At 42.0% G+C, this 23,082-nt stretch overlaps 1 protein-coding gene across 2 annotated transcripts in view; it reads right to left on the reverse strand.

The window, feature by feature from the left end:
- Window positions 1-23,082, reverse strand: part of trappc9 (trafficking protein particle complex subunit 9) — a 323,945-nt gene that overhangs the window by 289,081 nt on the left and 11,782 nt on the right. Inside the window, exons 5-9 of one of the 2 annotated variants that reach the window (XM_033637214.2) lie at window positions 22,719-22,745; window positions 21,277-21,398; window positions 17,270-17,395; window positions 14,853-15,069; window positions 3,322-3,465 (exon numbers count right to left, since the gene is read on the reverse strand). In XM_033637214.2, the coding sequence (XP_033493105.1) occupies window positions 3,322-3,465; window positions 14,853-15,069; window positions 17,270-17,395; window positions 21,277-21,398; window positions 22,719-22,745 (636 nt within the window). The remainder of the gene's footprint in view (window positions 1-3,321; window positions 3,466-14,852; window positions 15,070-17,269; window positions 17,396-21,276; window positions 21,399-22,718; window positions 22,746-23,082) is intronic. The other variant, XM_033637215.2, reaches the window with a different exon arrangement.

Genomic DNA, 23,082 nt, shown 5'->3' on the forward strand with positions numbered 1-23,082 from the left:
AAGAAGAGAGGCAGATGAAGTGATGCACCCATCATGCCTAGTGCCTACTGTACAAGCCTGTGGGGGCAGTGTTATGATCTGGGGTTGCTGCAGTTGGTCAGGTCTAGGTTCAGCAACAGTAAGTGCTCAAAGAATGAGGTCAGCTGACTACCTGAATATACTGAATGACCAGGTTAGTCCATCAATGGATTTTTTCTTCCCTGATGGCACGGGCATATTCCAAGATGACAATGCCAGGATTCATCGGGCTCAAATTGTGAAAGACTGGTTCAGGGAGCATGAGACATCATTTTCACACATGGATTGGCCACCACAGAGTCCAGACCTTAACCCCATTGAGAATCTTTGGGATGTGCTGGAGAAGGCTTTGCGCAGCGGTCAGACTCTACCATCATCAATGCAAGATCTTGGTGAAAAATTAATGCAACACTGGATGGAAATAAATCTTGTGACATTGCAGAAGCTTATCGAAACAATGCCACAGCGAATGCGTGCCGTAATCAAAGCTAAAGGCGGTCCAACGAAATATTAGAGTGTATGACCTTTTTTTTTGGTGGTGACTTTTTTTTTGGCCAGGCAGTGTATATTATAATCATTTTATTTTATACTGTAACTTTTATTTTTTAACCTCTTCTTCTCCCCCTCCCTACCATAGACCCATTTTGTCTTTTTTAGGGGGCACAAGGGATCTTAACACTTCATTTCCACTTGTATGTGTACGGAGACGAGTCAACTGGAAGTCCATTAATTCCAATGGGAACCTCTGTGATATCCAATGTGCCTGCAAAACCCCTAGCCTCTGTAATATTTCGATCTAGAATTTGCCGCGACTATATTAAAAAAATTGAACTTTTGCGGTGGATTTCGGAGAGACCGTATGACAGAGTGCTACCTGAGCAATGTTATTCTGCAAAAATATCATTATACATTATACACAGTCAGATTATCATTATGACTCCTTCAGCTGTTGATATGTCTTTTTAATTATTCATTTCAGTTATTATTATAGGCCAACATATTCATTTATTTGTTTCCATGCAATATTGGTCCTGTTTTTGTCCCGGTAATGTTCCAAGTGCATATTCCAAACTACTGGATGGTGTACACAGACAAAAGTAGCTTCTCTTCCAGGGCTTCAGGTAGTTTCTATCAGATTTCTTTGCATCTGTAAAGAAATGCACTTCCTTGCGTTGGACACTAGAGGCATCATCCATATATTTTCGGATATACGAACACCAGTGACTTCCGTAAGTGGAAATGAGGCCTTAGGGGGAGACAGTAGGTCAACAGTACACAGAGGGAAGCTGGGAACCTGAGGATTAATTTGAGATGCAGCTTGGCAATGTATCAAATTTTTTGAGTAAACATTGTGTTTTAGTTTGGCACCTATTAAAACTTTGAAAGCTTAGAGAGTAAAGGGGCCGGAAGATTAGGATAGAAATATATGATGGTCATTCCCATGTTCAATTATGTGTCTTAAGATGTTGCAGCAATTTTTGGGTTGATACTATTTGCTTTGTCGAGCTAAATGTAAACATATTGGGGGGAAAAATGGTCAATAATCCCTCCAAAATACCACATTAAAACACCAAAATCTTAAAGAACACCCAAGAAAAATGTTCTGTAAGAATGACATTTTTTGGCGATTGGATGGCGAGCACCTCTGTTTTGGAAACTGCTGAAAAAAAAACCTTATTGTCAATATACCTATTACAGCCATCAATCTTCTGATTTCCCGAGGTCTCCACTTTGTTGCCATACAGTTTCATGAGGCTCTGATTATCCTTGAGGTCACAATAGGCCATTTTATATAGGAATGTCCTTTCAGAAAATGGCCTGACTGCAATGAAATGGCTTCTTTGAAGGCTACTGTCATCACACATCAATAAAATCAGGGTAACTGAATCCACAAGTGTCTTAGCTTTCCAGTCACACCCAGTTTATGCAATTCCAAGCCTTTAAGGGATCACAGTATGCAGGAATATTCAAATACAAAAAGCAAATATAACACATTTGTACTACATGAGAAAAACAGCATGGTTTTTGCACAAGGGACCCTGTGAAAATTGCCATGGCAGTTTTTCTCTCGCCAAAATTCAGCCTAACTTTGAAGCGTTATCAAACCCGCTCTGACAAGCTCACATAAAATGGTTGGTACCAATGGATTTCTTACATCTTCTACTTTCATAATACCAGTATCTTCATTCCAGTCCACTACAGCCTCTGAAAGACTGTCATATCGGCCAAGGACAGCAGCATCCTCTGAAAGACCTGAAGCTCATCCTGATCTTTGTAATGTGTTGTATGTGTTGTATGGTGACCCTGATGAAGTCGTGCACTAGAAGTGATGGTCACGTTTTGACTCATAAAGATTTGTGAATGTGTGAGAGTTTGATTTTAACATTCACTTTCTTGGCTACAATGTCTGTTGGACGTTCACAACAGAGCCGTAAAAGTCCTTTCCTGCCCAACTCTATTCTGTGCTCGACATATACACACATAAACCCCAAGACACATCAAAAGAGAATTATTCCACTAGAGCGAGCTACAATAACCTTTCTGACATTTGTAATATCACACTGCAGACGGGAGTAGAGGCAATCAAAGGAGGGCACCCAAACTGCAGCAGGCAGAGCTCTGAGCCCCAAAAGTTACACTGAGCAAATATGAAATGGTTTTTCATCGCAGCAAAAAACAGTCCACAAGAAGTCGGCTTACAGGGTCAGTGTTTACAGTGAGAAAACACTCAGCTGTAGCACTAGTAATTACATCATTTGGTAGCTTTTTTTCGTAGCTCTTGATATACATAAGGCCGTAGCCAGTATTATCATTTCAGCAGGACTGTTTCTAAGAACGCTCATATAAGCAGTACCCTGAACACAGCTGCACAAGTCCCTTTGCTGATGTTTAATATTTAATACTCTAAGCTTGCTTCATCTTGTTCATACCTCGTCTCCCTCTTCTTCCTCCCTCCCTCCATTCTCATGCTCCATAGCCAACCAAGGATTACGCTGGCCTCTATTGTGTGGCCAGTGGACCGTCTGGCTCACACTGCTTCAGTAAAAACCCTATCTCCTGGCTGCACAGGATTTCTGGTCAGAGCACAATGTTGCACTCCCGCCAAGAAAAAGCTGGCTTCGTTGTGCATCGCATACTATTAAGCACAAGGTATAATGCCACAATCGTCAAAGGACAGGGTGGCTGTTTCTAGATTTTTTTTATTTTTTTTTTGAAGGCTGGAAGCACCTCACAGGGTTTAAATACCACAATGAAAAAAGAAAGTGTAACATTGCAGCTTTGCAAGCTTCATGGTGAGCTGACCTTGATCAGACAGGAAGTCCAGCATGGTCTGCAGCAGGAAGGACAGGTGGCGAACAGACAGGCCGGGGTTGCCCATGCGACGGGAGGCGTACACCAGCTCATGTAGGAGGCGCATCTGAACAGCAGCCCAGCCTCGGTGGGTACCTGAGAGAGGGACGGTGGGAGAAAGTCAAATTCAGGAGGCTGACAAGGCTCATTGCTGACATCTAATGTTGCACAGCTCCTCTATCAGACCAGTTTAGATGCACCAAGACAATCTGTAGAATAATATTCTACACTAGTGATGAAAAAAACTAATTCTGGTATTTGAGTTGACAGGTGATCTTGCAGGGTCACTATCTGCAAGATCACAACTAGATTTCTTTTGAGATTATAGATACACAGCAAATTACAGGTAAAAGTAGCACGCACATCCCAAAAAACTTAATAAAAGATAAAGTCCGCACACCAGAAGCTGCTCCTTGAACAATTTATACATCTGTTACGTTTCGGGCCCCTGCCCTTCATCAGACACTGCAGTGATCCAAGTGTCCTGAAGACCCGACATAAAAAGTTGTTTGTCGGGGCTTCAGGACACTTGGATCACTACGGACGAGCAGTATGGAGATATTTTGTGGTTTCAATTATGTGTTTTTGGACATTTGAATCTGGGGCGGCGTCAGCCTCTATTAGGTGGAGTTGTGTTGCTACCTCCTCTCCCCTTGGATCTCTGCAAGGGATGTGAGGACTCTAAAACTTCACCTGAGCCTCCCTCGGCCTATGGGTGAGTAGATAATGGCTGAATTTTCATTTTTGGGTGCACTATCCCTTTAAATTATTGTTTTACATGAGAGAAATCTTGTCTGGTGATAGCAGAACACAAAGTCAATTCTCTCAACATCAACCGGACCAAATTTGCACACTGTAATATATACTGATAAGTAATTTAGTGATAATAATTTTAGCAACATGTCCCTGCTTTAATTTCATCACACCTTTACACTGATGATTTATAATTGTTCTTGAATGTATTCAGTGAGAAGGTGCAACAAGTGTGAAACTTCTCCGCAACACTTTGTCATACAGTCGTTTGAGGCTTTCAACAGATGTGTTTTTTATTTGGTTGTGTGTTTTTTGCTCTCTACTGTAGAGCTGAATACTGAATTCAACTATATATAGTTTTCAACTATTAAATTAATCAACAACCGATTTGATTCTCAATTAACTGGATTCAGTCTTTTTTTTAGGGGCAAAAAGTCAAGTGTTTCTGATTCCAGCTTATTAGATGTGAATATTTTCTGGTTTCTTTGCTCCTCTATGGCAGCAAAAAGACAAAAGTTTGTATCTGGCATGCTTCACACACAAAAGACCACACGTAATTAGATCAACCTTGAGTCTCCTCATTGGAGCCATCTCTTAAAACTAAAGTGCTCCCTTTGCCTGTCACATGTGTTCCAGCATGGCGCTAACTTAGCCAGCATTGTTTGCTCTGCAGAGTACCACAAGACATCTTAATAGCATTCTAGCCTGACACCAACTGTTACATAAGACCCTCAGCCCCCTACGAGATCCCCTGCTCCACTCCCAGCTGTCGACTGTTGACTCACTAAGTGGGAAAGAAAACTAGAGGAAAGATGTGCTGAGGAGGCCGCGGGGGCCAGAGGGAGGATATTTGGTAAACACTTGGATGTTTCCTCAGCTTAAATACCACTTCCAATAACGTCAAAATCATGCCTGTGATGCTTTTCACTTATCAGCATTTTTCCACTGTGGGCATTATTCATCCTGACGTCTCCTGCCATTTGAACAAACTGTAAATGCAATTCCTTCATAAGCTATTTTTTTATGTCGTGAAACTGCACCCACTAAGCAGTCTAAAAATAGCTGACTTCCACCTGTCTGCCAGAACCAGCGCTTATCTGGAGAACAGTAATCCAAAGGACACTCTGGATTTTCTGAGGATGTCTCTCTCACTCCAACACGAAAAATGACTTCATTTGTGGTATTTTCAGACCCGAACTGGAGGTGTCTGGCAATCCATTTAACGCACCGCCAAGATAATGAGCGTGGTGCCACGGCCAAGCAGTCGCACTGTCATGCAAAACCCGACTTAAAAGGAGCCGTGCCTCTGGGCCGCCTCTGATGGAACTAGGGAAGGTTTCCACTGTGCAGGGTGATGAGATGCCACATACCACCATTATTCTCCTCAATAATAAACATGTAAATTATTAAGCAATGACACTCCTAAAGTGTCTGACAACAGTGGAGTTGTGCAAAAGGAAGAAAGTGAGTTCCCATTTCTGTTAACAGAGGGGAGTAGTGGAAAAAAAGGGCCCGTGTGCCACTTAAAAAGCCATTTGTTCCACTGTATCCGAGGGAACAGCAGCCTTATTCGAATGCACCATTGATGTCCATTTCCTTCTTTCTCACTTGAACTTGCCTCTCCAGCTTATTGCTTGATAAACTCCCACCTGATCCCATCTGCCAAAAGACTAACAACTGTCAATCCCTGCTTTCCCATCAGTGCTGTGGAGACTCAGAGTAGATACCCCGGCCTCAGTTGGGGTTTGGATGTTACAGCTGATAAATCAGTATGGAGTATGTTACAGTGATTTAAGTTCTACAGAATAATGCACTCCCTGTTCATCTACTTGTAGGTCCAACTGAATAAGATTATTTTACTGTACAAGAAATTACAAGTAAAGTTTCCAAGGTCTGAATAACAGACTTAAAGGGGAGCTCCTGTATTTTTCACCCTGGACCCTATTTACTAATTTTTTTGTGTCTAAATAAAGAAAAATATTGGTCCAGTATTGAGACAGATGAAACAGACCTCTTGGGGCAGGTGCACCCCTTAAATTTGTGTCCATTATAAGTGCTTGTTTTCGTCACTGACAGGCTCAGATTATTACTGTGCGTGTCTTACAACAATACAGAAAGAACTCTACAGAGAAATTTAACGTTTTCCCAAGCGGCAACCTCCCGGGCTGAAAAATGAAACCAACACACAAGTGCCAAAAACTGCAGTTCATCGAATGGCTACTTGAGACTGCCTGTGGAAGCAAGTCGGTCCCCATAGACCTCCATGTTAAAACACCAAACTTTACAGCAGAAATAAACATGTTTACAGCCTGGTGCAAAGATGGTTTTGGTCTCTATAGTTAATTTCCCCTTCACTCAACTGTACAGGGGCTGAATTTTTATATAACTCACCCATTTACATTTTATTAAGGCTTAAAGTTACACATAATTAAGGGTGGGCTGCTGTGAGTGACAGTCTGTCTGCTGATAGTGCCTCTTTGGTTTTTCCAGTCTGTTTTGTGTCCAAGTCTTGCTGAAGGAGAAGTGTCATTCTGATTTTTCATGAGATGTGACTCAAGGAAAAGGTGGAAACAGGAGTGAGAGTTGGAGAGAGGAGTGCCGGTAATAGTTTGTTGTGTTGGAGTACTGAAAGCGTACCTTACTCTCATCTAAAAGATTTCAATGTCATCATGGTTGAAGCTGATTCCGACAATGTGAAATAGTCTGTGTGATTTCAAGACTTCCCTTTTGTTGAGACTTGGACACAAAACACAACGGAACAACTGAAAGGTATAGAAATGTTTAATTTCTCTGCAGGGTCCTTTCTGTAATGTTGTGAGACACTCAAAATAACAATCTGAGTCTGTCAGTGGCAAAAAGGGACTTGTCATGGACACAAATTGACAGGGGGCACATACCCTGAGTGGTTACCTGTAAGTCTGTTTTGCCGCTGCTGGCCACAGCGCTTTCTCTTAATACTGGACCAGTTTCAAAAATTGTCATTCCCATTAATCACTTAGACACACAAAAATGGGAAATAGGGTCCAAGGTTAAAAATACCACAGTTCCCATTTAAAGACCTGGCAAAAATCCATTAATCTGGAAAAGAGTGTAGGGGAAAATATCACTGGCTCATCTAAAATTTTAATCTTCAAATTGTCACAATGAATTGATTAACAGGAAACGTTTGCGGTAGAGATGCAAATGTAATGGTTAACCACTGAGAATGTTTTTGACTGGTTACGCATGTCGGTACATGGGTTATTTTTGTTACCCTTCAGTTTAGTAGCAATGCTAGCACTATGCTGCACCACAACAAGACTGTAAGGTATTCATGCTATACTAGGTAGCTAGCTAGTGAGCGTTGGTGCTCATTTGGCGACTACCACTGGTGACACTGTCCTGATGCATGGTGGCGTGCTGTGGAAACATTGTGCCCACCCTTCGGTCTCCCCTCAAGTCTTCCCAGTAAGAAAGCAGCTTAATTTTGAGACGCAAAACCCATTTAGCATTGTAAACTATGTTATCACTGTTAGCACTTTTAGCGTTAGCATGGCTGGTGGTGCTCACACAGTTAACAATGCTTATGGGGTTTGGAGACTGGAGATTGGTCAGTTGGCGCTATGTTTCCTCATGTAAACGCAGCTTGCCGACTGTCTGTCAGTAGAGCTTAGATTCTCTGCCCGAGCCCGAACCCGACCCGGACCTGACGCGTGGGCTGGGTCACTGGCTGCGCACATATGAGTTGTCGACGGTGACAACGTGTGTGTCGGCTTCGTCGAGTGTACCAAGTGCAGCACGATGCTGGTATATGAAATCAAAAAGATGGGGACCTCGACACTTAAGAGGCACATGACGAAGGCTTGCCATGGAAAGAAAGACGAGAGTCAACCTTCAATGTCCACGTTTGTATCCTTAAAAAAAATGTGGGGTTTAAACCGGGCTCAGGCTCGTTATTACAGTTAAAGAGACGGGCCAGGTCCTTTTGTGTTTTTATCTTAAAAATTAACAAAGTGTAAGCTTACACATTTGGAATGTAGGATTGCAAAGACGTGAAGCTTTTCTGGTCACGTGTTCTCCAATATAACTGGAACCCTTACTCTTTTTTCCCTTATGTTTTACTTTATCCCCTCCTTAATCTAAGGACTGGAGGAGCAAGGAGTGTTCTTCTAATATTCAGTGATACATCTCTGTCTTAGATTACATGTACTGATGATTGATGTAATAAGAATCCCAGGGTACTTCTGTTTCGTCTTCTGGTAATGAGACAAGAAAAATTGGATCAGAAAAAGAGAACACTGTTCTTTTATGTTTTCCCTTTTTTCTTTTCTTTTTTTTTCAAATAAAGGCTCCACTTTGTTCAGTTTAGATCCTAAGAGATCATTTTAATGCAGTAAGATAACTAGATTTTCATGTCAGTACGCAGAGAGGGATTTTGTTCACAAGTGCGGTTGAGAAATTTCTACTGAAAGATGACACTTACACCTCAGTCTGCTGAAGAAATACGTTTCAAAATGTCTTGAAAATGTCTCTAGAATGAACAAATGCAGAGGAATCGATCAAACCTTCAAGTCTGCCATAATTCACCACAAGATTTGTCGGTTTCACTTTTACAACTGACATAAAACTTCATGTGCAAAGTGATTCAAGACTAGAGGCAATCTATCGATTGTAGAAGTTGATATATAAATGTGGAGAGACGACAGCTGACCTGTGGAAAAACATCAGCTATGTTTGAGAAGAAGCTCTATGTACACCAATCAGCCAGAACATTAAAGCCACTGACAGGTGAAGTGAATTACAGTGATCGTTTCATTACAATGCATTGTTCTGATGGGATACCGTTGGTCCTTTACACACTCCACCCACCCAAACATTGTTATAGACCAAGTACCCATGCTCATTGCAACTGTACTCCCCCGATGACAGGAGCCTCCCAGCAAGGCAGTGCACCATGCCACGCTGCAGAAACTGCTCAGGAATGGTCCAAGGAACATGACAAAGAGCTCAAGGCATCGACCTAGCTTTCAAATTCCCCAGATCCCAATCTGATCGAGCATCTGTGGGACAAACCAGTACCCCAGAGGTCCTTTGTTCAGGCCTCGATAGGTCAGAGTCCAATCTACAGTGGGGCCTCTAACCTGTCAAGGCATGGAGACAGGACCTCTGGGGGTGTCCTGTGTCGTCTGGCACCTAGGCGTTGTTGATGGATCCTTCGAGTCCTGTGGGTTGCAAGACAAGGTACCCGCATCCCCAACTGATGTTTCGATCAGATCGGAATCTGGGGAATTTGGAGGCCAGGTCGACACCTTGAGCTCTTTGTCAACGTCCACCAAGCCACTCCTGAGCAGTTTTTGTGGTGTGGCATGGTGCATTGTCCTGCCTGAGGGGCCACACTGCCATCAGGGAGTGCTGTTGCCATGAGGAGGTATATTGGTCTGTAATGGTGTTTGGGTGGGTGTAGCGTGTCAAGTGGTACAGACATGAATGCCAGGACGCAAGGTTTTCCCGAAGAGCATTACACTGTGACAAAATGATCAATGTTACTCACTTCACCAGCGAGTGGTTTTCATGTTTTGGCCAAACACTCAGATCTGTGTTCAGAGCGCACAGAAACTACCAAACATAAGAGATGAACAGAAAAAATGTTGGTGAATTTTGAGGTTTAGATTTTGAAAGTGGGAAAAAAATCTTATACGATAGATTGAAAGATACCAAATAAAAACAAAGAATATGGTTTGGGTATTAAACACTGGTTTATCTTTTCTTTATAAAGTAGGAATAAATCCTGACTGACCATACCTACCCATGTGATATCAAGGCCCAGGGCATCAACAGTTATTTGCTATTGGTGTAAAGAATCCTAAATACCATCCAAAACAACCATTCAAAGCAGAAGTGCAAACATTTGACTTCAACCAATCTGCTGTGTGTTTCTATTCAGTTTCAAAAGGAAGAGATGCCAGACATTAACAGCTTATCTAAGAAAAAAATCCTGTAACAGCATCCCTTGAAAAGCCATCATAAGAAAAAATATGGATGTCCCTGAGCTTTTCTCTTCCCCGAGCGCTGCCTTTTGTGTCACCAACGCGTTGCCATTGACAAGGGTCAATAGTCTGTAGAACCGAGAGGCTTATCAAGAGGACCTTACCAAAGAGTGCACAAAAGCCTGGGTCACGTCTCGACTGTGCCTCTTTTTGAGCAAAGTGGTGGCTTGAATGCGGAACACACTGAAGGAGCACTCTTGAAAAGACAGCAGGGCCTGAGGTGGCACGAAGCGATGCTATTCGTTTGCGATCTATTAAAAACGTCTGCACTGCTGCCACTCATGTAGTCGGAGTCATGCACGACTGCACTGCTTTTACTATTTGAAAAAAGATTAATCCAGAGAGATTTACTCCTTTTCACTTATATGAAATCAGCACTACTCCACTCTACTACTCTACTACTTGACTCTTAAAATGAATGAATAAATAAATCTAGCTCTGATACAAGGAGACTGTTTCTGCAGTTTGTTTTTACTGCAGGCTGACACTGATCATTGCCACTGTTGACTGGACAGATGTTGGTTTCAAAATAACCTCTCTTCAGGCTGAGAGCTAAATTTTGATTATGGCACTGCTTTGTGTGATACATAAGACAATGATTCCATCATTTTATAACTAGAATACCACCTGGTGGTTGTTTGCCTCTGCCAACCAGTCAAGTTACAGTTCACATCCATGTCTGTCCAGACTCATATGCAGCATGACAATAGACAGTGCTTCAAATATGGGTGCTGCTGCAAAGAAGCTACACATTCTGACACGTGGATGCTTCACAGACATCATCAATTGGCAGCACAGAAGATCTATACATTCAGCACAGTTTCAAGATGGGCCCCAGAGATTAGTGTCACCAGTTCAGTATCCCACCAAATGTCTCCCCTTCTGTTCCAGAGTTATGGAGTTGACTAATGGCCAGGAAATATTACGACACACTTTGTTATAATTAGCATAATAATTCTTGAGTTATTGCAAAAAATGAGTTTTGTGAGGTCATGGTTCTGATCATCAAATTCAAATTAGTTCATCTGTGAGTCCAGGTGGACGTTTGTGCCAAATTTGAGTAAGATCCCCCATGGCACTTTTGAGATATCGCGTTCATGAGAACGGGAATGATGTACAAACAGACAACTTAATTAAATGTTGTGGCACTAAAAAATGATCCAAAATATGCTGGCACAGTGGATATGCTGCTTTGTAAAATGTACTACTTACTGTAAAACTTCAATTAGCAGCGCGGGCTAATATTTGCTTATATCACTCAACTCTACCGGCTTGTATTTGGGACAGGCCTTTAATCCCTTTCAAACAAAACTGTTGCTCAGCAAAGATGGGAAATACAATCAAATTGCGGCTGTGGCTCAGAGGTAGAGCAGGTCGTCCACCAATCTGCATGTTGTAGTATCCTTGAGCAAGATACTGAACCCCAAATTGCTCCTGATGGCTGCTCCATTGGTGTGAATGAGTTAAAAAACTGAGTAGTAGGTGGCACCTTGTATGGTAGCCTCAGCCAACAGTGTATGAATGTGTGTGTGAATGGATGAATGTGACTCGTAGTGTAAAAAGCGATTTGAGTGGTCAGATGATTAGAAAGGCTCAATGCAAGTACAGGTCCATTTACCATTTTATCATTTTATTTAAACCAGTATGAATATTACTTGTTTATAAATTAGGCTTCAGAAATTACGAATCATTCATTTGATCTAGCTCCAACAGATAGCGCATCAGAAGGGGAGTGGGTTACAGCACTCTAGGATTATGTCACAACCCCACTTTATCCTGTTAAAACAATCCTCACAACTTGGATTAATTTTCAAGAAAATCCATTTTGATTCTTTTTGCTCTGAGGAACCTTACGGACTTGAGGAACATGAATAACTTACAGGGTAATTGAGGAATGGACACATAACTTAAGGAAGCCAACAACCCGCTTTTATACATCCGAAGAACTTCTATTTTCAAATAAAAATGAACTACTTGGCGACCAGACCAGGCCTCTAATTGAGACAGGCCTTTATTTGTCAAAATGTGTAGCCACACCGGGCTAATAAAAGGGACTGGGTGTTTAACTGGGACTAGGCTTTTAATTGAAGTTTTACAGTAGACAGTGAGTATGAAAATGACACACCTGTTGGCAGTGGTGGAATGTGACTACGTGTATTTAAGTACTGTGCTCAAGTTCAATTTTGCAGTGCCTGTACTTAAAGCCCCTACAAGGAACTTTCATTTTGAGTTGATTTTGGCGACCCTGTGGACAAAAGCGGTAGTGTTTTGCCAGAATGAAGCCTACATTTCCCATGAGCTCTAGCGCATATTGTCGTAAAGACGCTTACCTGGCTCGTGCATGTGTTTGTTTTGGGGATGAATGAAACAACAAGACGGGAAAACTTTGCCCCCACTCCTATCGGGGATCCCAGCTCACCTCTGCCGCGCCCCAGCTCCACCTCTCCGGCGTAAGCGCCACTGCCGCCAGGGTAAACACAGCGGTCGGCTGGTAAGGCTGAAAGCCTGTTTGGCGAGCACTTCCACGGCTTCTTGGACTGAGTATGGAGCCTCGCCTCTTTATTTCTCGGCACCACTGGACCCTGTCGACGCCTGGCTGGAACCTGTCGTCGGCCCGGATGAGGTGTTCCAGCCCTTGCTCTCCTCGTCCCCGCTAGCGCGGGGTGAATCTGCGCAACCTGCGGCCTCTGTGTGTGGCTCCCCGGACAGCTAACGCCGTGGACCTGCCAGCTCCTGTCAGGATTGGGCTGGTAAATGCTAGATCGCTAGCGAACAAAACATTTATCCTGAAGGATTTCCTGACTTCCCGAGGATTGGATTTTCTCTGTGTGACTGAGACGTGGCTGACTGTTGATGAGTCCAGTGCTTTCACAGAACTTTTACCCGATGATTGCTGCTATTTTAACTCCCCGCAGACGTCGGGTTGAGGAGGAGGAATAGCGACTATTTATAAGAGTCACTATAAATGTAAGCAGCTAGGTAAGATGACGTGTGCCGTCTGAGTGCCGTAAATCGTTTCGTCCTGGAAGCAACCTGGGGCGGACCCGGAGACAGTTTCCTAAAGGTATGGATATACACTATATAGAAATAGCTTATCTTCACACCGATGGTCTCATTTGCTGTTGTAGGTCACGCACAGACATCAGCAGAAATGAGAGACTTTTGCATATCCAGTTAAAAGTTCCTTGTAGTGGCTTTAAATCGAGTATTTCCATTTTATGCTACTTTATACTTCTACTACACAACAACTAAAGAGTTTACTTTTTACTTTAGTTACTAGTAGATCTGCAGATTTAGATAATTAATACAAATTAAAATCGACTACTTATGTTACTAATTAGATGTTGTTATAGTTACCAAGAAAACATGAGGTACTTCAATGAGCTTCACTTTGACCAGCTGCAACATTAGAGTGATGTACACATTATTGCATGACTAATTATAATCCAGGAATATTACCTTTACTATTCTGATATGGGCCATTCTGCACGATGAGTACCTTTTTATTATTGATGCTAATATTTCTGTGCTTCAATGCAGGACTTTTAATTGTAACATAATATTCCTATCCTGTGGTGTTACCATTTTCACTTAGGTAAAACATCTGAGTACTGTCGGCAAAAAAACAGGATTACATTGGATGTTTTATGCTCATGTTCACTTCAGATTCTAATGAAGGCTAAGTTGACGTTGAATTTCTGTAGAGTAAAGGCTGTAATTTGGTCGACGTGCTGCAGTTTCTCCTGTTTCAACAGATCCCAGCCTCATTTCCCAAAAGCATCTCCAGGCTAGGATGATCGTAAAATCTATCTTTCCAACGTTCTTAAGCTTTACAGGTGTTTCCCAAAAGCATCGTAACTGAAGACAAAACGATGGTAGATTAACGAGAGCCTCCTCCCCAGACCTGCAGCAGGAATCAAAAACTAAACACACAAATTAATTCAGGAACTGATCTGCCTTTTTCTGTCTCCCTTCTCTCCTGCTTGTCGAATATAATGGATGAAACTTTTGTGGAGCGATATTTTCATGCTCTGTATCTTTTTCTTTATGCTGCATATGTTGTCTGCCACATGCTTAATACGGTATACAGCAGGTCTATTACAGAAATGATGCCATTTACAATAGCTGCTTCATTTTAGGTTTGATATAAATCAGAGCATTTGTAGAATGCTAGCTAGACGCTCTTGTATTAGATCTGTCGCCAGTGGGGCCTTGATGTGTTCAACCTTAGAGGCCTAATACAAAGAAGTACCTTCATACACACTCCAGCTGAATTAATTAGTTGCTCAGTCGACTAGTCAACAGACAGAAAATGATTCTGCAAAAATGTTGGCAATCAGTTCCTTGTGCAAATCAATTATCCAGCCAGAATGCCAAATATTCTCACGTTCCAGCTTCTCAAATGTGAGTACTCACTTTTTTTCCTCTGTTGTGTTGTTATAAATTAAATGTCTTTGGGTTTTTGATCACTAGTTGGTGAAAAAAAGCGATTTAAAGACGTCACCTTCTTGGCTTCAGGAAACTTTCATAGCTGTTTTTCATTATTTTTGGATGTTTTAGAAACCAACCAGTATTTCAATTAATGGACAAAATAACTGATGGCAGAATAAAAGTAATGAAAGCCCTAAAACACACCCATATGTTAGATGAATAATTTGGAGATGAATCATAGCAAACCTGGTACTGCCAAGTGTCCAAGCTTACCTTTGCTGAAGTCCTTAGGGTCAAGTGACAGGCTGTATCCAGGCAACGTCTCCAGCAGCAGCTTGTAGCAGGCCCTCCAGCCAGGCTCTGGGATGGTGGGAGCCACACACTGCATGGCTGCAACACGCTTGAAAAAGGCAGACTTGCGATGGAAGCCGATCAGTTCGTAGAGCTCGGAAAGGATGCTGTAACGCTGGATCTTCTCCTCCTCTGATAACTGCAGTTATGAAGACAACATTAACCCTCAAATCAAGGAGGGTATTTGGATATCTGAGCTCCACTGTGCAGAATGATATAAGAGAGTGTGTGTTCACATTCATCTGCTGAAGGGGGAGAGTTTATCTGTGCTCACCTTGTCTGCGCACAGGTATGAGCAGGATTTAGTAACATCACAACTAGTCTGGAAGCCAATCAGAGCCCAACGACTAACATAAGCGTACATACACTGAGAATCGTCTTCTCAGTTAAGTATGAGACATCTTATGTGAAGAAGTTAATCTTATATCAATATCGGCACAGTCATAGACTCTTGATTGTTCACGAGGGAGAAGAAGTAGATGAATTTTTAAATCCGTGATTTAACTTTCTTGTGGAAAAATTATCAGACACAAGTTATTATTCAAAGTAGATTTTCATACATCTTCAGACGTCTCTGGAGGAGATCCTTAACCATCTAGACATAATTATTTGATCTTGCTAAGTGCATGAAGGATTATTAAGAAAAATATTTCCACTGTTGGGCTATACGTACAGCTACACAATTAAATAAAGTGGCATCAGGTTTTCACGCACCAATATACAATTATAATGTTATTTCAGGTGTATTAAAGGGACAGTTCGCCTTAGAACAAAACTACTTATTGTCTTCTTACCTGTAGTGCTATTTATTAGTCTAGATTGTTTTGGTGTGAGTTGCAGAGTGTTGGAAATATCAGCCGTAGAGATGTCTGCCTTCTCTTAAATATAATGGAACTAGATGACACTCAGCTTGTGGTGCTCAAAGCGCCAAAACTACATTTGAAAAACTCAACAGGAATGTCTCTTTCCAGAAATCATGACCTGCTTACGCTAGATAATCCACAAACCTTGTTGTGAGCAGTTTCATGTTAGCCTGGTTCCAGACCATAGACCCCGCCCACTCAACTGAGTAGGCTTGCATCTCTGGTCTGGCATACTGCAATGAATTTGCGATTTATCTCGTCCAAACGATGGAAGAACCAATGAACGCCGGGGGTGGGGGCGGGTCTAGCGATTAGCCAATCAGCGCCACGCTGATGTCAAGCTGCGCGCTGGTGGGTAACTGGTGAGGATGGCAACAATGGCGACCGCTACAGACCACAGTAACGATGCTATCGAGGTATTTCGCCACTACTCGCATTAATGGAGATCCAAATTAAGGAAGCTGCTAAACTGGATTTAACAGTGATGCAGCTGGGCGTGCACGACGACGGAGACATTTTAAATGGACAATGCTCGCTTGTTTTCAGCACCCCCGAGGCATGGATACTAATAACGTCAGATTCTGGGTGAGTCGTTGATCTCTACTGATTGGTTAGGGAAAAATCAAATTCCCGATGGCGATGTCAGACTGCAGGTTCTGGGAGCTTCAGTCTGACACTCTAGTTTCATGTAGGAACTATTTTATTTCTACCAGAATACACCCACAAACAGTACCACCACGCAGAAGGCAGAGTGCATCTACTCATGAACGAGAGGCTTGTGCTTGTGACAGCGCGAGATGTCAACATTAATGGCGTTCTCCTCAGCTGAGCTGTAACGTTAGCTAGCCCAGTGGTGCTAGGTGAGCTAGCAGAAGAATCACGCTTTCTTCTGCGCAGTTGGTGGATGTAGTTTGGTAGAAAGAAAAGAGTCCCGACATGAAACTGCTCACAACAAGGTCTGTGGATCATCTTGAGTAACCAGGTCATGATTTCTAAAAGAGACACTGCTGTGGGGTTTGTCAAATGTATTTTTTTGGTGCTTTGATCATCTAGTTCCATTATATTTGAGAGAAGGCAGACATCTCAAATACTCGGCAACCCACACCAAAACAATCCAGATTTATAAGTAGCACTACAGGTAAGAGGAGAAATATTGTCTTGGTGAGCTGTCCCTATAAGAGAAGAGAAGAAGAGGCTGGGTCACTGAACTCACAGGACAAGCCAGGAGGAAGCTTCACTGGCTGCATAGGTCACATAAGGAAACAAGACTCAAACACTGAAGGACAAAGCTTTTTTCCTGAATAAGAAATGTATTGTTTTAATGATAAAGAGATAGAGCTGAACCAGGATGGGAAAGGTGAGTTATGATTTATTGTGCTTTTTTGCTAACAGTAAGATATACTGCAGTCTCCCTGATTCAACTGAACACCATACTCCCAGCATGAAAAGCATTTATCCTCCAGTCCATTAGCGTACCTGTCCCAGGTTGATGTAAACAGCGTTCTGCAGGAACTCAGAGGCCTCCCTGGCCCTCTTCTGAATGGCCAGCACCCTCACCGCTTTCACACAGGCCTCCAGCTCGATGACGCCTGCGTTCTTATACTGCGGGAGATAAGAGGAGGAGCGGGGGAGGCTTAGTTAATGAAAAATGAACAGTCAATGAGGGTCGCCTTGACTTCTGCAACCCACCTCATAATCACAGGGAATGTTTTTTCATTAACATATGACCAGCCTCATCAGTCACTGCGAATGTGGGATGACAGACAAGTGTGATAACTCGGATCCCCTGTCGCTCGTTTTTCAGGGGTTCCTGCCTGCTGCTCCACGTGTGCTTTCACTGAAAACCTGAGCTGCTGCTGCTCCTGCGGCTTCACGCCACGTGCTACCATGTGCATTTTTTATCTCGCCGTCCCTCAACTTCCCTCCACTTCCACCCTCATTGTCTCCTTATTAAAATTCAATTAATATCTGAATGGCTATGTGTTGAGATGTAATTTAATTCTGAATGAACTAGTTACAGGTAAAAGGGCTGAGGGAGGTCAGCGCAAAAAGGCAATTATAATAATGAAGATAAAGCACAGGGTTGCTTCTGAATAGTTTGGGAGCATAATGAGCCTATTCAGCTTTCCCTAAGCATTAGGGATACTTTAATACTATTCTTACTGACTTTGTACAAGTACAGTGGTCAAAAGAGAGTACAGATATATTATGCCATGAACAAATACATAATTCACATGGTTTTGTCTGTCAAACTCTGCTTTTTATAAAGGCATTCACTCACTAATGTGCTTCTATTTCCACAGATTACACACGGTCTCATGCTTGTTTGGAAGTCTTAACCCCATGTAGCGTTCAGAAATAAACAGCTGCTGTCAGCATGTCCTGGTCCCACACTATTTAAACACAGTGTTGTCACTGTCTTTAAACGCCATCAAACCTGATCAAATACTGCCCCCTGGTGACAGGGATAAATACTACTACACAGACGGGCTGGTTTTGTATCAAAGGAACCTCAGCATGAACACCATCATTGTGCAGTTTATCTAAAAACTGGAGAGCTGTGGATTACCACGTGGATCACCTACAAGTTGTCTGACGTGACGCTGATCTTCCTTTCCCTACAGTGGCTTACAATCAAATTCAGAATCCAATTCATTATTTTTGTGATCACTTCTGAAGCTCTGGGGCCAGTTGTACTGAAGTAGTCTGATCATATTTCAGCTACCAGATTGGATCAAATCTTGAAAATGGGCTGTTCAGATCAGATTAGATCATGTAATCCAGTCTTGGTTTTGATCTAGATCAAACCTTTTTGGATTGGTATACCTTTGATCCAAAGAATCAGGATTATCCTGATCCCAATAGAAGGGTACCCTGGAGTTCTCGCGAGAGCACAATTTGAATTTGCTCAACGAGTCACTCTGGCAATCAGTAATGATGCTCATTACCTATACCCATGAAACCGAGCTGCACCAATCACATCGGTGTATCTGATATAGGCGGGCCAGAGGCGAGCTAAACAGATGACGACAGCGCTGTGACGACGAAGTCCGGAATCAGTCAGTAAACACTGCAAGATGGCTACGGATGAACACCAGTTGTTTGAAACGGTTTTGGCCGCTACAATGAACGAGTTAGACTTGGCTTTTTCTCTAAAAGAGGAACAGAAGACGGTGTTCGAATCTTTCCTTTGCAAGAAGGACGTTTTTGCTGTTTTGCCAACCGGATACAGCAAGAGTCTAATCTACCAGTTAGCTCCGCTGGTAGCTAAGCGTATACGTCACCCCGTGTATTGTTCTGATTGGTCGTAGTGTTATCCAGTTGCGTGCAGTGATATTTTCAAATGCATGCTTGAGTTGGGCCATTTTCATTACTCATGGCCAGACCCTAAATCTTTCTAGATTTGGGTCTGGATTTCCAGGCTAATAGAGGGTGGATTCAGGGTGGATTTCAGGAACAAATAAAACACATAAATTGGCCAAATATAATGACATTTATTCATATTTTGCACTTGATGTGTTGAATTGTTAGGTGATGAAGTAGATAAAGTAGACCTTAGGCTACCTCTTAAGCCTTTCGGTACAGCTAAGTTAAAAAAAAAAAGGGGTGCTGTTCCCATAAAATAATTCTCCAAATAGCTTTCAATATCAAACAAATTCATTTCCTATCATCTATATTCCAATCAAGAACACCAGTTATCTGGATTTGGTACTCTTGTAACGTCTGTATCTGGATCAGGGTGATTCAGTCCAATGTTGCTTTGAAAAACCAGCACAAAGGTAAGATGGATCAGCTGATCCTGGACAGCAAAACATGGGATTTACAAATCTGGATCGTTCTGACCCAGATTAAATGTTTTGAACACCTGGGCCCTGGAGGGTCAGGCACTGTGGCATCTTTATCCCTCCTATTTATCCTATTTACAATCAAGAGAAAAATACCATAAGGCATCTGTCTACATCAGAAAGCTGTCGACATCCCAACCCTCTGTGTGGCACTCATCTTTTCAGCGCTCCCTAGCAACAGATCAAGTGGTTATGATTCAATTTATTCAATTAATAAAACCCAGACCCAGATAAAAGGATTCATCAATGAAAAATTATTAACTGAAGTTCACTGACATTTTTGCTAAAATCAACATATGATATGATGAGAAGGTGAGCGTCAGTATTTGAGACAATGTTCGCTACAAGTCTCATGGTGCTGAGTGAAGCTAAACTAACATTTTTTCATTATAACTAACATTTGCCGACAGCAGGCGAGACAAAAAATTCTGACATTTGCAAATTAACTTCAAGATTTTTTAATACCTCTCGCTCACTGATGTGATTTCGAGAGTTTCTGGACGAATATGCAGCTCTGCAGCACACAGGCTGTACTTGTTAACAGGATTAATTCATTCTTGGATTAAGTTGTGTTGACAACAAGAAAAGAATAAAATATCAAACTTATTTTTTCAGATATAAGACATCTGGAAAGCCTCACAAGGCAACTCATGACTTAGAAGTTGTGTTTGTTTACTTTGAGTTTTTTATTGCTCTTATTTTGTGCACAAGATTTTGTCATTTACTGTGAAGCAATTTGTGATGTTCAAAAGTTTACTTGACTACTGATTGCACACTCAGAAACTTGTTACATAGGCAGGAAATCTGTGAAAAAAAACATTTTCCTTCTCTTTATAGTGCTTATAATAACATTACTGCACATGAATGAACACAACCAATAAGAGCAGAAGAGTCTCTATCTCAACTGTCAATCAGAGTTCACTGCTCATAAATTGCAGTCGCCTCAAACGTTTTCAGAAACATGTTTTAGTGTACTGTTTAGCTGTAAACTGAGAAAGTTTGTGACGTTGTTAAGAGTTGTTGAGAATGACGCACCGCCTACCGGCCAGACCAACTTCCATCAAACATGAATCAAGATTCCGTTACTGCATTGCCTATTTCTCGCCTCCGATGTTTTCAGAAACAGATTTTAGTGTACTGTTTTGCTCTGTTTCGGCTCAAATGTTTCCAACATGGCGGCCAGGACACAAACGTTCTCATTTTACAGCTAAACAGTACAGTAAAATATGTTTCTGAAGACATCTGAGGCAAGGAACAGGCAATGCAGTAACAGAATCTTTATTCATATTTGATCAGGACTGCACAGTTTGACAGTTTAACAACTCGCAAATGTCTGTAGAAGCACAAGGAGTCGGAGGAGGAGCCTGATTTTTGTCACAGGCTATATGTCTCATATAACACTGTGTAATAAATATACTGACAGTTTCAGCAAATTGTATGGCAGATCAGTATTCTGATTGTCTCAGATAAACCTGTACTTAGAGTGGATCCTATTTCAAATTGGTCTGATATTATATAAAATACATCCTTTTTATAATGTCAGTTTTCAGTGAAGTTGTGCTGTCTCTGCTGTTCTTGTTGCTGATTCAACAACATTAATTGAATTCTTGATGACAGAGTGTGGTTCTTGGTCAGTACCTTTCCATAGTAGGAGATGGCCTCTTTGTACTTCTCGATAATGTCCTCAGGACTCAGGCAGTTCTTTGCTCGTCCAATCTCAGTGCTGGTGTCTGCACTGATGCCATTGGCTGTGAGGGCACCTACACTCAAAAGAGGACGGTATATGATTAGTTTCAGAGAGACACCAGGGCGGCCGTCCATCAGTCTGCTCCACCACAGAAGGAAAGGATACGACAGGTGTGACAACAGCACGAAGGGGAAACTTAAATCCACCAGTTGCTCTTCAAAGATAACGGCCCTGGCTACCAACGCCACATGCAAATTGATATATATCAACCACGACACAGATAAACAGTGTTCAGATGTTGCTCAGATAACAGTTAACATGTCTGAACACATAACAGATAATGCTGAATGACACTGTGAAACATGTGTTCATCCCTTGCTCTGATGCCTCCTGATGATCCCATTCAAACCTCAATTTAAATCTTAAATCTACCCCACCTCGCTCTGCTCTCCCCTTCACCAGTAAGAAGTGGTATCATGAATATTCCGAGGTCTGTGGAGCCACTGAGATGTGAACAAGATGGCTAACGTCCCAGGCAGAGTTAAACCCGCACCTGACGTGTTTCAGAAGCAATTGCAAGGTGCATCTCTCGGCCAAATCTGATTAGAATACAAATTCCAATTGAGAGCGCATCGCCTAGCAACGGGGCTGTGTCCATAGCAACACTGGGGCGCTGTCACTGTGACAAACGTGTGAATAATGAAATGCTGCATTGCACTACTTCTCGGGTCAATTTGCACACACAACACAACAAAGAGAAAACACTCAAGGCAATAATTGCACGAATAAAGTTAATAAAGACATTTCTGAGGTGTTACAGTTTTGGATTATAAATACATTATGTGATTTATTTTTTTCTATAGGCTATGAAAGTAGGAAGTTAAGCAACAGAGAGCATTTAACGAGCGAGAAGTCATAGTGTGCACCACTGGTGATGAGCTGCCACCTGCTGGTGCCTGAACACAGATACGTAACTCTGTGTTTAGATGTGTTCAAAATATTTTTGACAAGGTTAAGTGATTTTTGTGTATAAGATGTATATTGTTAGCGCAAAGGGGGCTTCAATAAATAAAGAAAAGGAGCTACTAAGAGTGACCATTTAAAGTCTTCAATCATAGTTGTGTGATACTGATCACGAGAAGTGAGGCTGTGAGAAAGAGCAGGTACGTTAGGAAAATAAAAAGGTGATGATAAACCAACACAGGAAACACTACCTGCCACAGAGGGGGAAAAAACATGAATCAATTTTCAAAGGATAAAATAAACCAAATAATAGGAATCAGGAAGCTGATGGTGTAGGATGAAAAACAACATCAAACACAGGGGAGATGTGACCACAAGCAGACAGGTGGATTGTTGTCTACAAGAGCTATGTTGGTTAGACATACCATACCTGGGTCAATGAGAACCTCCTGAGCCCCTACAGACAGAGAGAAAGAATGCAGATTCACTCCATGACGCAAGGCGCAATGTTAGCAGTGTTAGTCCCAACAGTCGGCTGAATGGCTGCTGCTGCTGTTCTCCTATAAGATACACTCATCGAGAGTCATGATCAACTCTTGGCATGCAATTAACTTTAATAAAAATAAAGTGAAAGGTAAGTTTATGGTAGCACCTCTTGTGCAGCTCTTTTTAAGAGACTGAGTCCCCATTTCATTTGCATGTGCACAAGGACGCACACACACAGGTGACATGATCATCAGTCCAGCCAATGGTTTGCCACTACTCCACTGATCCACACGTGGAAGTAATGCAAC

The sequence above is a fragment of the Epinephelus lanceolatus genome, chromosome 16 (assembly GCF_041903045.1).
Source record: "Epinephelus lanceolatus isolate andai-2023 chromosome 16, ASM4190304v1, whole genome shotgun sequence".
Lineage (NCBI taxonomy): Eukaryota > Metazoa > Chordata > Actinopteri > Perciformes > Serranidae > Epinephelus > Epinephelus lanceolatus.